We start from the raw sequence: 17,099 nt of genomic DNA on the forward strand, positions 1-17,099 counted from the left end.
TCTCCAGATTTTTCCAGCATAATTTGACTTGTTCATTCGCAGTAAATATGACTCCCTTTACTGAAATCAGTAATATGGTTATGTCTTCCCTTTTCTCTCTAGCCTTATTCCAATTTTCCCTCAATTCTCTATCTCCAAGTTCCCTTCACTCTTTGTCTTTTCTCTGTCATTTCTCTCTCATTGTTCATCACTTATCTATTGTCTCTCACTTGGCTCTCTGCTAATTTAAAGTTCTTTACTTTGAACCCCTCTTCATGCCAGCATCAGTTGATGTATTGGTGGGGAGGAGACCCCCCGCAGTCGTGGCACACAGCACACTATAGAAGCGCCTGTCTGTGCCATGCAGCCGCCTCTGGTCACATTACGGTGCCGCTCAGTGCTTCCAGCGCTATGCTATTACCCATTAACCGCCTGGTGCAGCCATTCCCTTACTCACGGGCCCTGTATAATTGTCCTTCTCTGCTACAAATTGCCTCTCCCGGCAGAGCCATTTGCATAAATCCTCCAAGCTCGTCCAAACATGATTGGAGTGTGTGTGCAATGCATCAAGCGCCATGATTTGGTAATAATAGTTAAATCTCTACTAAATAGCTCCCTCAATTAAGACAGAGAAAAAAAATAAATGTCTAGGTTTTTATGTCAGAAAGCATTAGCAAACATTAGTTGGTTGTAGAAAAAATAAAATGAACAAAGGAAGCAGATTTGGGTTGGCAGCGTAGCTAAGGGGCAGTGTATGGTGACTGACCGTTTGGGGCCTGTGCTCTTGGGGGCTCGTTGGGGTGTTGATCTTCTTCCCCTCTTCCCCCCCTCCTCCTTTTTTTTTTTTTTTTTTTTTTTTTTTTTAATACACAAGCAGCTGCTTTAGAAGCCGTCAGGCACAAGAAGAGGCTGAGTCATTAGTAACAGGAGCTGAAGAGGAGGGATTTTCTAGTAACCCTTTCAGTGGGGATTTGGAAGCCTGTGTTGCATACAGAGAATTTATATAGCAAGTAATGTGCATATACTGAACAATACACAAGTCTATTACATAACAGAGTGGTGCTTTATACAAAGTTTGCATCTCTTTAATGCAGAACAGTGGGTTTGTGGCTTTGTTATACGTAAAGCAGTATGTGAGTATATGTAGTGTTACCAGTAGCAATGCTATCTATCTGCTCATCCATCACATTGTCCTTTACTAACCCCTCTTTACAGTCCTTTTATGAAAATGTCATCTGCCTCCTCCTTTCTATACAGCACCACCATGATAATGTAATTTGCCTCCCACCCTCTATATTGCACATCATGTAAATGCTTTCTGACTGTTCCTCTCTATATAACACCAACATGACAATGACATTTGCCCCTCCATACTGTAAGCAAGGAAAATGTCATCTTGACCCGTCCATGCTGCCTCTCCATGAAAATGTCACCTGTCCTTTTCTATACTGCTCTCAGGGAAAATGTAATTTGCCCTTTGATAAAAACATCACTTGTCTCCCCCTCTCTTTACTGCCCTTCCATGAAAATGTCATTGTCTTTGCAATCGCTATATAGACAATTCATGAAAATGTCATGCCTGCTACATCTGTACAGCAAGTTCGTTCATGAATGTTCTCTGTCTCACATATCTATACTGTCTCTATATATGTCGCACGGTTTCTCTGTAAATACTTGCTCCTCCCAAAACATGGTAATATCAGCACACATTTTCTTCCATATAATTAGCATTCCCTCTTCACCATCCCTACATCATAATTTCATCATCCTTTCTTATAATGAGCCCTTAAGAACAACTGATCATCATCGTTCTTATCTAGCCATTATTTCCCCATGTTAATGCTCTAACCTCCTTCTAACATATGCAATTGTTGTTCTTTGATTTCAATTTAATATTGTTTTGGAGGTTGAATAAGCACAAATAGGTATAGATCTTTTTCACAGGTATCTTTATGTATTATTTACTTGTAATTCAAAGTATAAAAAAGATGAAAATTTAAGAGGGAAAAAATAATCCTCCTTTCTTATGTTATCAGATTGTTTCTAATGTTGTCATCATTACAACATAAAAACAGACTAGTTCTGTCTCTTAATAAGAGTCTAAATAATATCGTTATTAGTAGTCCCCAATAATGCCAATGCATTTTTCCGTTTGTCTTGCTGCTGGAGTTAAGAGCAGAAGCTGAGGTTATCTGTTGCCTAGCGACCTGCTGCATCATCCCTCCGTGGTACCCTGCTGTTTAGTGAGTTAGTGCTCAATGTGACCTGAGGGAAGCAGCTGGGAGCCCGTGGATGAGAATCTTTCCTGGTAACCCATTATTTCCAGGCAACGCTCGACTATAAGAGCAGAAACGGCACATTTTTTAGTTTTTATTTTCTCAAGGTTTTCTGCTCAGTGGAATAGGAGGGCTTGACAAAGGTGACGTGTATTTTACTAGTAATGTTTAAAAGATAATTTATGGCAGATCGGTATGCCTGGAAATGCTACCAAACATTTTAAAGGGTTAAATCATTCCAGCTGAGATTCCAGAGGGGATTTAGGAGGCTTTGATAAATCTGCCTGCGGGAGATGCTTTCACAGTGGACTGAGAGACCCAGTTAAAATCCACTATGGATAAGTCTTTGAATAACTCTGCATATCTGTCTATCATATGCATTAACTGTCCTTATCATAATCATTGTGCTGTTCAGCATATATTACCAGTTCTAAATATTCTATGTCTCATGTGACAATTTAGTCAGTGCAGTGGCTTTTTTTTCCCCGAAGGGAAAGTTAAACCCTAAATCACATTTAGAAAGCTACCTTCTTTGGTTTTCCAGTGAATGGAGAAGAAGATAGTGCTCCTAGAATGGGTGCAGAGTCTGCCTTTTATGTATTATTTTTTTTTACACGTGTCCTCTTTGCCTAATGTTCAGCTACCAGTATGATGCTTGTTATAGATATATTTGTAAAGATTATGCCCCTTTACTTGTAAACAATGACATTGCACTATCACACAGACTCATAAAATACATTATTTTCTGTATGTGAATGGCTAAACTGAGGAGCGCATGATTGTTATGCAGAACTGTATTTTTAGTTGGATTTTGTAAATAAAACATCAGTGTGTTATGTATAGCTGTACAGCTAATACAAACAATAAATAACCATACCTATTTATAAACACAAATCATACATTTTGTTTGATGTTTGTCACATTTGGACTTCCTTACTCTCTGGGAGACCCTTGGAAGTTAATGTGTGAAAGAGAATGTTGATAGATAGCCCATCCAGAGGAAGGAGAGAACTGCAGTCTCCTTGTGACTTTTGTAAGTGTGAATGGAATTACTATTGAGGCTATAGAGAATCCAACTAAGCAGGGAAAGACAATGGGTCTTTAGCTTCTTCATTGAATCCCTTCAATAAGTGTCGCAGATAAAAGTGTATTTCATAATGTATTTTCTACAGTCTTTGACCTGGTGTGACAGCAATAACTGTGAGTTAACAGTTACAGTTTGTGCCATTATTCCATAGATGATTTTTTTTTTTATAGACGATAAACAATTTTTATTTAAATATGTTTCAGCATAAAATAATTGGAGCACCATATTCTGAGTGCTTGCAGCCTAAAGGCGTTAGGCGACCTGAATAAGTGCACACAAAGTAGCTGGGTGTGTGAGGGATTCCCTCGTCCCGCCCTGTCTGCAGTTACACGGAATTTGGCACTTAACGGTGAGGTTAGCAGCGGGCAGAGAATCCTCTCCCTGGCTGGAGATATGGCTTTCAGTGGCGGAGTGTGTGTTTGAGGAAGTGACAGCTTTCACATTGACTGCTTGCTTAACCAGTGCTGTGCCTAGATGCACTGAAATATTTTCTTGAAATGGAACATAAGGAAATTGTGAATTGGCAATGTATCTCCATTCTCTGTTTCTGCTCCTTGGTTCTCTTTATCCTTTTTTCCTCAACTCTCTCCTCTTAACCTCTGCTCCTGACTTTTATTTAACCCCTTATGGATATCAGTATAAATAAGTTAAATTTGGTTAAAATAACAACTACAGATTTGGACAACACAGCAACAACAAGCTAGAACTTGTAACAAATGAATAAATCTTGTTTGTTTTTATAGATTTCAAGTCTAATTTTAGTGTTTAGGTGCAGTGGCTTATACTTGATCACATAAAGATATGATTATCACAGGCTTTAAAAAAAATGATGATACAAATAACTTGTTTTATGTAAGATCACTCAATAATAAATGTATTCAGATCTGAGATTCACTGAATGGCACTTTACAAGTGTGATCATGCGTTGTCATGTTTACAACATAACGTGTAAATAATGCTTGTTTGTTTATTTTTAGATCTCTAAATAGAAGTTTAGCCTTTTTGTGTGAGAAGCTGAGTGGTGATGGAGAACCGAAAAAAAAGAAGAGCAAGTTATCTGCAGAGAGTTACTCCTGCCGGGACCATTCAATTGCACAAGTGAGTGGCACCTGTGTCTGCGAGTAAAATGTAATGCACAAATCTACTAAACATATGCGTGTGTGTATATGTATATATATGTGTGTGTGTATGTGTATGTGTGTGTGTATGTATATGTATATATATATATATATATATATATATATATATATATATATATATATATGTGTGTGTATCTATTTGTGTGTGTGTGTGTGTGTCAACTTCTAAATGTATAGTTAGTCCAATAAAAAAGTATCATTGCTCAATGCATTACTCTTGTTGTTTTATATTTATTTATATTTTTTTATTTAGGTTAAGGTCCACTGTAAAAAGATAGTCTGCCCACAGAACAAATTGGCATCCAAGTTGGCAAGGAAGGTTTCCCAGCTTAAAAGTAAAGCTTTGGGTTCAGCAAGTAGTGCCTTCCGACGTAAGGATGTTCTTCCAGCTAGCAAAATACAGAAAAAACTGCCACGTCATCGAGGGTCAGGTCTTGTGGTCAAGCAAAATGTTGAACCAAAAGCACAGGGGAGATTCAGGCCAATGAACATAGAGGATGCAGGTGAGTGCACAGTAAACATGTTGTGGCAATATACTGGTCCCCACTGGTCAGTGGCCCATGTTGGATTTTATTAACTAAACTTGTATCAAGCCAACCTGGAAATCCATTGTAACTAGTTTTCCACTCCCTTTCAGATGAGGATCATAATGAAGAGTCTGAGAGTGAAGATGAGGAACATGATCTGTCTGGGCCCACTGCCCATGAGACTAATCTACCTCTCCATCCTCCTGTGAATCCCTTATTGGTTGGTCCTTCTCCTTCCTCTGTTGTAAAGATGGAAGCCAACCAGAAAGCCAAGAAGAAAATTGAGAGACAGGGCATGCTAGGTGAGACATTGAGCATGTATGGATTATAGTTTTTGTTTTTTCTTTGTCTTGTGCCTTTTTTTTTTTTTTTTTTTTTTTTTTTTTTTAGAAGTCTCAATGTAAGCTCAATTTTTCTTTAAAAATTTTTTTTTTTGTCCCTGTAGGCGGTATCACTAGCCCAGATAGTGAAGTGAAAATTCGAAAACGTTCTGCAAAGCTAGGAAATCTGCTTAGCAAACCTTTGAAAAAGAAAGTAGTGGGTTGCGAGGGGAAACCCAAAGGCAATCTACGACAGAAGATGACCTCTGATGCCCGGCCACTCACAGTCAATGAGAGTCTTTTCAGCACTGGTGAACATAGCCTGAAGAAAGTAAAAAAGATTAAAGATTTACAGGTGCGAATTATAAACAAAACATTTAATTTTGTATATTTACAAAATACTGAGTGATTAATTGTGCTTATTGTAGTGTTGCACAAGGTGATGTACAGTATCTCACAAACGTGAGTACACCCCTCACATTTTTGTAAATATTTTATTATATCTTTTCATGTGACAACACTGAAGACATTACACTTTGCTACAATGTAAAGTAGTGAGTGTACAGCCTGTATAACAGTGTAAATTTGCTGTCCTCTCAAAATAACTCAACACACAGCCATTAATGTCTAAACCATTGGGGACAAAAGTGAGTACACCCCTAAGTGGAAATGTCCAAATTGGGCCAAAAGTATCAATATTTTGTGTGGCCACCATTATTTTCCAGCACTGCCTTAACCCTCTTGGGCATGGAGTTGACCAGAGCTTCACAGGTTGCCACTGGAATCCTCTTCCACTCCTCCATAAAAACATCATTATGCTGGTGGATGTTAGAGACCTTGCGCTCCCCCACCTTCCGTTTCATGATGCCCCACAGATGCTCAATAGGGTTTAGATCTGGAGACATGCTTGGCCAGTCCATCACCTTTACCCTTAGCTTATTTAGCAAGGCAGTGGTCGTCTTGGAGGTGTGTTTGGGGTCATCATTTTGGAATACTGCCCTGCGGCCCAATCTCCAAAGGGAGGGGATCATGCTCTGCTTCAGTATGTCACAGTACATGTTGGCATTCATGGTTCCCTCAATTAACTGTAGCTCCCCAGTGCTGGCAGCACTCATGCAGGCCCAGACCATGACACTCCCACCACCATGCTTGACTGTAGGCAAGACACACTTGTCTTTGTACTGCTCACCTGGTTGCCGCCACACACGCTTGACACCATCTAAACCAAATAAGTTTATATTGGTCTCATCAGACCACAGGACATAGTTCCAGTAATCAATGTCCATAGTCTGCTTGTCTTCAGCAAACTGTTTGCAGGCTTTCTTGTGCATCATATTTAGAAGAGGCTTCCTTCTGGGACGACAGCCATGCAGACCAATTTGATGCAGTGTGAGGCGTAGGTTCTGATCACTGACAGGCTACCCCCCCCCCCCCCCACCCCTTCAACCTCTGCACCAATGCTGGCAGCACTCATACATCTATTTCCCAAAGATAACCCCTGGATATGACGTTGAGCATGTGCACTCAACTTCTTTGGTCGACTATGGCCTGTTCTGAGTGGAACCTGTCCTGTGAAACCGCTGTATGGTCTTGCCCAACGTGCTGCAGCTCAATTTCAGGGTCTTGGCAATCTTCTTATAGCCTAGGCCATCTTTATGTAGAGCAACAATTCTTTTTTTCAGATCCTCAGAGTTCTTTGCTATGAGGTGCCATGTTAAATTTCCAGTGACCAGTATGAGAGAGTGGGAGAGCGATAACACCAAATTTAACACCTGCTCCCCATTCACACCTGAGACCTTGTAAAACTAATGAGTCACATGACACCGGGAGGGAAAATAGCTAATTGGGCCCAATTTGGACATTTCCACTTAGGGATGTACTCACTTTTGTTGCCAACGGTTTAAACATTAATGGCTGTGTGTTGAGTTATTTTGAGGGGACAGCAAATTTACACTGTTATACAGGCTGTACACTCACTACTTTACATTGTAGCAAAGTGTCATTTCTTCAGTGTTGTCACATGAAAAGATATAATAAAATATTTACAAAAATGTGAGGGGTGTACTCACTTTTGTGAGATACTGTATATTGTGTTCCACAGATATATTATACATTTATTTGTACAGATTACTGTAATTCTGCATTGCATTTGTGCATACCCTTTTCTCATGTCATTCTTAATTCCCTTGTAGAGAAGGAATGGTGCAATAAATATGTCCCTAACATCCCGGGCACCCAAGAGCCTTTTGAAAGAAGGAATGAAACTGGGGCGGATGAAAACAAAGCAGGTAAATGGCTATTACTCACACTGAGTAGATTTTGTCTCAACCTCCTAAGTGCCCCTAGGTTATACATCTGTTCCTTCTCACATTAGGAGCGGGGTCGTGCAGTAAGCAAACTCTTGCAAAGCTTTGCAGTAGAGGATGATTTCCAATTTGATGACAACAGCAGTTTCTCAGAAGAAGAGGAAGATTCCACCACTGGTGTTAGTCAGAGGAAGGAGCGAGGTATGGAGATTGCTGGATATTTTGCGGTAATGTCAAATTGACATAGTAGCGCAACAATTACCTGCCTCTAATCTGTTAAATTTGTTAAAGCATTTAATTTTGCACTTCTCACCATGGAACTCACTGTGTTTAATCAGCACAAAAGAGTTAGACACATAGGTAAAGTCCCACTTTGGAACCACATGCACTGCAGCCACCCCGTTCTGAACATTGCCAATTGGCTGTCTGTTTCCTGCTTAGGACCAGCAGTTCTCTAATGCTGCCAAGTGGGACTTTGTGTTTAACCCTTTTGTGGGGATAAACACCCAGAGTTCCACATTGAGTAGTGCATCTAATTTTTCTACCTCAATGCCTCTTTAAATCTTAATGTTTGTGTTCAATTTGTATTCAGATAGTCTCCTCTGTAAGGGGTTAACTCTGTTTTGTTTTTCTTTTAGCTCACATCTGTTCACTCAACAAGGAAGATCTAAAGGAAGGTTTACATGTCCTTATCCCGAAAGAGGACAACTTGCTGTATGCAGCCAGCATACGAAGCCTGCAGCCTCCTGATATGTAAGAGACTAAGAAAAACTGTTTCTAAAATAGATGGGTACCTAAAGATATAAGTCAACAAGTAAAGTTACTATACGAGTCCTGAATTAACTATATGACAAATTAGGACAGAGAAATGAGGGCTATGTTGACATTTCTGCAAAACTCTGTTCTTTATGCTCCCATTGTTAAACATTAAATCCTACTTGATCCGTCGGCTTCTGTTTAATGCAACATTTATTCTGTTGTCGGCCTAAGCTGTTTTTAATTTAATTTACGTATCAGAAATGTTCAAGATGTGATGTATAGCTCACTGTCTGTGTGGCCGGTCTTTAAAGCTGTTTTTCCTGGTTGCAGATACAGTGTTGTGATTGAGGGCGAGAGAGGAAATAGGCCTCGGATCTACTCCCAAGAGCAACTGCTACAGGAAGCGGTCAGTTCCTTCTCTCAAATCCCCTTCTGTTTTGGTTAGCATATACAGTGTGGTACCGGTTTGTCTGCACTGAGGCACATTCAAGGGTTGCACAGGGTGACAGCAGATTAGTTACAAACTAGCAAAGCAATAAGCAAGATATTTTTAGTATGCCTTTCTTTACTAATTTGCTATTTACTAGATCAAAAACAAATGTTTAGTATCCCTGAATAATTATTTATGCATGCATTCTGGGTCTAATGCAAAAAATACCCTTGAAGAAGCGTCAAAACACTTGCAGAGTTGTGCAAAAGAATGACATGTTTATTTTAATTTTGGATTAATGGGGGATACTTGAGAGTAATGTTTGTGCACAGTACTATAGCAGCACTGGCTATTTGCACATGTGGCCACAATATGTGTGGATAGAATTGTTCTCTGTGTGCACGTGGCTGTCTTGTGTTTGTATGCAATTAGTTGTCATTTGAGAGTGTGCTTAGCAGCACTGTGTCTACTTTTGCATTATATATATATGTGTATGTATATATGTATGTATGTATATATATATATGTGTGTGTATGTATATATATGTATATATATATGTGTATGTATATATGTATGTATGTATATATATATATATGTGTGTGTGTGTGTGTGTGTATGTATATATATGTATATATATATGTGTATATATGTATATATATATATATATATATATATATATATATATATATATATATATATATATATATATATATATATATATATATAATTTTCCTCCTAAAAACTTTTTACTATAAATATTTTTGTAGGTGGTGGATGTGAAACCACAGTCCACGCGCAGCCTCCCCAATGGGACCCGTGTTTGTGCTTACTGGAGTCAAAAGTCACGTTGTCTGTACCCAGGAAATGTAGTGAGAGGTATGGACATTATGATATCTGTCTGTCAGAAGTATTCAGTGTTTTGGGTTTAAAGGAAGGCATACAGATGAGCTTTATATTTGACACCCCTCTCACCTATGCAGGTTCCTCCAGTGATGAGGGAGAATCAGATGCCGTGACTGTTGCATTTGATGATGGAGATCGGGGGAAAATCACTCTGAACAACATTCGTTTCCTGCCACCAGATTTCACTATCCAATGTGAGTTTCAGTGCAAATATTACATTCAATAAGTTCGGTTACCTCAACATTGTGCTTTGAGCGTTGAACAGATTTGCAGCTATTAAAGAGCTTCTTACCTATGAAAGATTTTTAATTTATTACAATGGCAGAAAAAAGCGGCGGTGGAGGGTTAAGAGAGAATTTTCCAGACTACTGTTTGTGACATTGAGCAGAACTTCCTGTGATTTAAACACTTAAGGTTCAGCAGTCATGTAATAAGCAGTGCTATGACCATTGCAAGGAGAGTAGGCTCTCTTGTAGAGACACCATGCCCACATTTACACTGTTTGTGTTTTTTTTTTTTTTTTTTTTTTTTTTTTTTTTAAAGGTACTGAGCCCTCCCCTGCTCTCTTGCTGTCTGCAGAGAGCCGAAGAGCTAAGCGCTCTTCTGGTAATACATCTGCCTCAGGGGAATCCTCTCAGAATCAAAGTTCCGAAGGTGCAGAGACTATCAAAAACAGTGGGAGAAAGGCAGCCAGCAAAGAGAAAACTGGTGTGTTTATGTTTTATCATTAATTAGTGCCTTCTCATTTTAAAAAGCTCTCTCTTAAATACAACAAAGTGGAAAAAAATGGGGCTAAAAAATAGATTTTGTTGACCATCGCCTTTATATTTAGTGATTTAATTATGATTTTAATTGCAGCATGCTCTCTAGGAACATATATTTAAAGGGACATTAAACTGCTGGGTACAACTGCAGTAATATGGTTACTACTCGCCATGCGAATGTTTTCGTTCCTGTACCTGCAGCTCTCTTTAAAGCTGCTCTCTTATTTTAACTCATTACAGAATCCATTTGGTAAAGCTCTGCATTTTATACTTGGTTTCGCCATCTTGTAGCACGCATATTGCTGCATACTGTGATAGCTTTTTTGACAGCTGTACATTTCACATCAGTTTAGCTCACATTATAGAGAGCGGAAGTGTTACATTTTTGTGGTTGTTTGCACAGATTAAAAGTTAAAAGGACAGTAAAGTCAAAATTAAACTTTCATGATTCAGATGGGGCATGAAATTTTAAACAACTTTCCAATTTACTTTTATCATCAAATTTGCTTTGTTCTCTTGGTATTCTCTGTTCAAGGCTAAACCTAGGTAGGCTCATAGGCTGATTTCTAAGACCTTGAAGACCTTGAAGGCCTTGAAGCGCTAGTTTGTGTGCCATATAGATAACATTGTGCTCACTCTAGTGGAGTTATTTGTAAATCGGCACTAATTTGGCTGAAATGCAAGTTTGTAAAAGCACTGAGATAAAGGGGCAGTCTGCAGAGGTTAAGATACAAGGTAATCACAGAGGTAAAAAGTGTATTTATATAACTGTTGGCTATGCAAAACTGGAGAATGGGTAATAAAGGGATATCTTTTAAACAATAAACATTTGCATGTAGACTGTCCCTTTTAAATAACAAATATAAGATCCAAGATGGTGGCACCCAGTGTGAAAATGCAGAGCTTAACAAACTTATACTTTTTAAGGGGTTAAATTAAGAGACTCAAGACAGCTGCGGGCTCAGAAGGGAAAACAATATCATGATTAGAAGTAACCATTCTACTGTAGTTGTACTCTGCAGTTTAAACAAATTGGAGTTTTTGTTGCTCTGGTGTATGTTTTGTACATATGGTCATTATGTTTCAAATGATCCTCTTTACACATGGAATCCTGTTTAAATTTTGAAAGCTCCTTCACTTAAAATAACCTCATCTGGAAATCAGACATTCCCTGCAGGTAAAATAAAACACGTATTGTATGGATATTTAAGAAAATGTAAAAGACATTTATGGGGGTAAGCAAACATAATGGTATGAACTTTAAAATTATCAAAAATGTTTGGCATTTTACAACAGAATAGATGTGAAATGATTATCATGAGTTCCTTTTTTTTTCTATACCAGTTTCTGAATAATCTTCAATTTTATTTTCTTTCACAGAGAAAACAGATGTATTTAACTCAGGTGCCAAGGTGCAGCTGCCAGACAACTTCCTAGGGCGTCCAACCAGTGTGGGTCTGTTGAACTGGGCATCACAGGGCCGACGCAAATCTGGATGCCGTGGTGGAGGTGGACTTTCAGATCCATTTCAGACGCAGGGAAGTAGCAAGAAGCAAAAATGCCGCGAACCTCCACATGTCTTTGGGAATGGATTTGGGGCTGGGTCATTTAGCAGTCTGGCCAACTCATACACTCCCTTTGGTGGCACTTCTAATTCAGGGCTTACACCAGGGCAGAAGCCTGTTCGGACAAAAAGAGAACGGCTGGAAGAAGATGACAAGGGGAAGGGGAGCAAAAGAAAAGCAGGTGGAGAATTCCTGGTGAAACTAGACCATGAAGGAGTAACGTCACCAAAAACAAAAAATGGCAAAGCTCTCCTCCTTTGTGATAAGGATTTTGGACTCCATATTGGACAAAATTACACAACACAATCAGGGCTCAGTAAAGACAAGAAGCGACGGCCACCTTTGCATAATCATCTGCCAATAGGCTTGGCACTTGGCAAGTATGCTGGACAGGCAGAATATGGAGTGAACTTTGACAGTGACTGCCCCAGCTCTTACTCTGATCAGGATGAGGGGGATCTGCGGGCCAGTGTCCCATCCCAATTTCTGGCAGGACTTTCTGTCTCTTCTTCTTCCTCTGGTTCATCATCGTCCTCTAGTTCTGGCTCCCTCTCAAGCTCCAGTGTTTGCTCGTCAGACAATGAGGAATCATCAGAAAGCTCTGATGAAGGGAACTCTGCTGTACTTTTGCCACCCTGTCTCACCCATCCTGTGCCTGCTCTGCTGGCACAGCACCCTGAAGAAGGGGGGTCAGCATCTCGTGGGTGCTTTGTCTCTGAGGAGAAAGCCAAACAGAGAAGGAAAGGAGCCCCTTCAAATTACCCCAAAACCAAAGAGCCTTCCCTTCGTCAGCAACGCCTACCCTCGGTAGAAAATCGGCCAAAGATCTCTGCCTTTCTCCCTGCACGTCAGCTCTGGAAGTGGTCTGGGGAGCCCACTCAGGTGAGCGCTAATGATATCTAGACTAGAAAAAAAAATATTGCAAAAATGTTAAAGGAAGGGACAGCCTACCATAGAATTGTTATTGTTTTAAAAGATAGATAATCCCTATATTACCCATTCCCCAGTATTGCATAACCAACACAGCTATATTAATACACTTTTTTTTTTACCTCTGTGATTACCTTGTATCTAGGAACCTTCTTCCAGCCCGCTGATCACATGACTGTGACAGTTTATTATCTAAATAACTTAAATTTAGCTTTGTTTTGTGCTAAATCTTAAATAACCCCCTGTGTTTGAACACAGTGTTATCTATATAGCCCACGTGTACTTTCTGTCTCTTTGTGTTGAAAAGAGATTTAAAAAGCATGTGATGAGAGGCAGCCCTCAAAGGCTTAGAAATTAGCATATGAGCCTACCTATGTTTAGTTTAAACTAAGAATACCAAGAGAAAAAAGCAAATTTGATGATAAAAGTAAATTGGAAAGTTGATTAAAATTAAAAGTCCTATCTAAATAATGAAAGTGAAGCATTAAAGGGACATTATACACTAGATTTTTCTTTGCATAAATGTTTTGTAGATGATACATTTATATAGCCCATACAGTTTTTTGTTTTTTTCTAAATGGATAGTTTTACTTATTTTTAAATAACTTTGCTCTGATTTTCTGACTCCTAACCAAGCCCCAAAGTTTTAGAATACCTACTCCAGCTTGCATCTGTTTGTGTAAAGGGCCTTTTCATATGCAGATGAAGGGGGAGTGCCTGATATTTCCCACTTGCAGTGGGTGTTCCAGTAACCTTTTAAACAGAGCTAAACTGGAAGCTTCTAAACGGTTTTATACCGTATTTTTATATCAGTATCTGTGCATATTATTCTTTATAGTAGTGTCTATTACATGCAGTTATATGAAAATTGGTGTATACTATCCCTTTAACTTTAATTTATCACTACAGTGTCCCCATGACTGAATGAACTAGATATTTGAAACACTTATTTGAAAATGAAACTTCACCTGTACTTGAAGTCTCCATATCAGTGTATACCACAGACTTTTTTTTTCTTTGATTGGCTGTAGCACCTATAGTCAAGTAAGAATTTTTTTTTTAGCGCAGCGGAGTATAGTCTGGTGGCTGCTAGTATTTTAAATGTTTCCCTGTACTGCAGTTCTGCATCACTTTAAATTCCCTTTAAGTTGCTGCAAATTGTGTTCTAGATAATTACCTTATTACTGGGGCTTTATCATTTATTAAAAACGGGAATTTGGTGTGTGTGTGTGGGGGGGGGGGGTTGTCAAGTGATTTACTATACAGAAAGTGGATTATGATTAACAGCTGGCAATGTAGCTATTATATTTAGATTTGGCACATACTCTAAACCCAGAGAGCTGAGTTTATCCTTCGTTCTGTGTCACAATTATAAATCTATTCTTTATGTAACAATAGATTATAATTATATAAGCTTTGAAAGTCGTTCTATTTCTGCATCTTTTATTAAATGTGGCAAGGAACTCCCTGATCGATAATTAAAGGCATTCTATGTTAACTATTTTTTATGTATTTAAAATGTTTGAAAAGTTAAAGGAGATGAAAGTTTTTAAAATGTTAAGACCTCCCTCTGATAAACAGATACTAAGATGTGTTGTCTCACCCATCCGCTGATTATTTCACCTGTTCTCTAGTTCCGATACCATGAAAATCTGGAACTCAGAAACACTGGGCTAGGCTACCTCAAGACTTCTTGAATTGCATGTTGAAGGCTAAACCTAGGTAGGCTAATAGGCTATTTTCTAATCCCTTGAAAGCTGCCTCTTATCTCAGTACATTTTATTAGCTTTTCACAGCTAGACAGTGCTAGTTCATGTGTACCATTTAGAGAACATTATGCTCAATCCCGTGGAGTTATGCATGAGTCAGCACTACTTGGCTGACATTTAAGCACTGAGATAAGGGGGCAGTCTGTAGAGGCTTAGATAGAAGGTAATCACAGAGGTAAAACGTGTATTAATATAACAGTGTTGGTTATGCAAAACTGGGAAATGGATAATACATGGATTATCTTTAAACAATAAAAATTCTGGAGTAGACTGTTAGACTGTACCTTTAAAAAAAATCTTAGTGGAATAGTAAAGCCCACAATTTTCAGAGCTAAATTACAGTAAAAGGGGACAAATGAACTAATGACATTATATTCTATTTTTTTTTACTACATTTATATTCTAACATTTTATATTGCAATTAAACTGTTTAATGTCACTTTAAAAGGACATTAAAGTCAAAATTGAAATGTACATAAATGCACAGAGCATATGCACACAGACCTAATGTACCTGCATTCAAAAACTGCCTACTCAGAGCATATATTGTGTCATCACTGATTAATTTATACCAGGACCAGCTCTCTAACCATGCTCAGTGATTTAATGAGAGTGCCCGGGGCATATGTACATATGCTTTATGCAAAGTGAAAGATATTGTTAAAACAGTCATATTTATTTTCTAGAAACTTTTTTTGCTAATAAATATATACTAGAAAAATGCTGTATGTGCATTTCATTTGTGTATCCAAATAAAATAAATACTCTCTTGTGCATATGAAAAAGCAGCAATAAAACATGCTAAACATTTTCCCACCTGTTTAAATAGATATTGAAATTGAGTGCATGTAACTGATATTTATCTGTGAATTGTTAATTAGCAGATAAAGAAATTATCATTTAAAGGGACAGTCTACACCTAAGTCATCTTAAAGTCTTACCTTAGATTAAGCTGCAAATAGTCTCCTGCACCCTTTCTATATCATGCTACAAAAACAGTAAAATGTTATTTTAAAATGAATATTGTTTCTGGCCACTTTGAAATGGCTGCCAAGCTCAGCCCACTGATGACATCACAATCTTGGCTGCATCTTGGCACTCTGCTGAATAACATTGATGGTCTGTTGAATCCAACTAGTAAACCTTTTGTGATTGGATGCCATTTGCAGCCCAGATCGTGATGTCATCAGTGGGCTGAACTTGGCAGCCATTTCAAACTGGCCAGAAACATTATTCATTTTAAAATAACTTTTTTACTGTTCCTGCTGCATAATATAGGAAGGGTGCAAGAGGCTATTTGCAGCTTAATCTTAAATTAGACTTTAAAGTGAAGGTAATGTTTGACGAATTAGTGCCCCGTTTTTAATAATCCTATTAAAACAGGGGCATTTTAATTCATCAAACTTTACATTTCACTTGTTTTGTTTAAATACTTACCTTTTAATCCTGACAGCCGCTGCAACGCTTCCTCCGCCTGTCGCAAGCCCTCTTCGCGGGTCCAAAATGACGAATCCGACTTCCTCCAAGGAAGCCGGATTCGTCATTTCTGATGTATGAAGAGGCTTCCGACGGCCGGGGGAAATCGCTGGAGCAGCTGTCAGGATTAAAAGGCAAGTATTTAAACAATACAAGTGAAATGTAAAGTTTGATGAATTAAAGTTCCCCTGTTTTTAATAGGATTATTAAAAACAGGGCACTGATTCGTCAAACATTACCTTCACTTTAAGATGACTAAGGTGTAAGACTGTCCCTTTTAACATTTTTTTTTTTTTTTTTTAAACTTTCTGGTAGATGCAAAAAAGAAAGGAATTGTTCTTTGTTAATTTCAATCTTCCTTTCTGGGCTCAGCATCTCAGCATTACATTTGATTTCAAATCTACTTTGGATTTTCAGCACTTAAAGCTTTAAAGGAATATTCCAGCCAAAATTGGAAACCACATGGGTACATTTGGGTATTTAACAGAAGACATTTTGTAATATACACGCATTTAGCAAAAATACTTCTAATAAAAACTGTAGCCGTTTCAAAGGTGTATTTAAGTATGCACCGTGCACCAGCATTTTAAACACAACACTTGCTCAGAGAGCCTAAGATGCTTGTACCATCTGGTAATGACTCAATTTGTTAATTGCTGACACAAGCCTCACTGATGATCTGAGGAGCTGCATTATATAAAATGTGGGTGCAGCAACAATATCTAGCTATGCTTCACATGCACGTGCAGGAAAATGTTTACACTAAAACAGTGATAACTTTTACTAGAAGCATTTTTGCCAATACATGTATATTGCAAATATGTTTCTATTCAAAGATGTAATAAATCTATGTGCATTTACATTTTGAC

The 17,099-nt window shown here is 38.3% G+C and overlaps 1 protein-coding gene across 6 annotated transcripts in view; it reads left to right on the forward strand.

Moving 5' to 3' along the window:
- Positions 1–17,099, forward strand: part of BAHCC1 (BAH domain and coiled-coil containing 1) — a 184,603-nt gene that overhangs the window by 164,892 nt on the left and 2,612 nt on the right. For all 6 annotated transcript variants that reach the window (XM_053706794.1, XM_053706769.1, XM_053706778.1 and 3 more), the window contains 12 exons: positions 4,320–4,440; positions 4,735–4,984; positions 5,119–5,310; positions 5,454–5,683; positions 7,521–7,616; positions 7,703–7,835; positions 8,273–8,387; positions 8,724–8,799; positions 9,591–9,699; positions 9,804–9,920; positions 10,270–10,434; positions 11,871–12,937. In XM_053706794.1, coding sequence (XP_053562769.1) covers positions 4,320–4,440; positions 4,735–4,984; positions 5,119–5,310; positions 5,454–5,683; positions 7,521–7,616; positions 7,703–7,835; positions 8,273–8,387; positions 8,724–8,799; positions 9,591–9,699; positions 9,804–9,920; positions 10,270–10,434; positions 11,871–12,937 — 2,671 coding nt within the window. The remainder of the gene's footprint in view (positions 1–4,319; positions 4,441–4,734; positions 4,985–5,118; positions 5,311–5,453; positions 5,684–7,520; positions 7,617–7,702; positions 7,836–8,272; positions 8,388–8,723; positions 8,800–9,590; positions 9,700–9,803; positions 9,921–10,269; positions 10,435–11,870; positions 12,938–17,099) is intronic.

Source organism: Bombina bombina, chromosome 1, assembly GCF_027579735.1.
Source record: "Bombina bombina isolate aBomBom1 chromosome 1, aBomBom1.pri, whole genome shotgun sequence".
Lineage (NCBI taxonomy): Eukaryota > Metazoa > Chordata > Amphibia > Anura > Bombinatoridae > Bombina > Bombina bombina.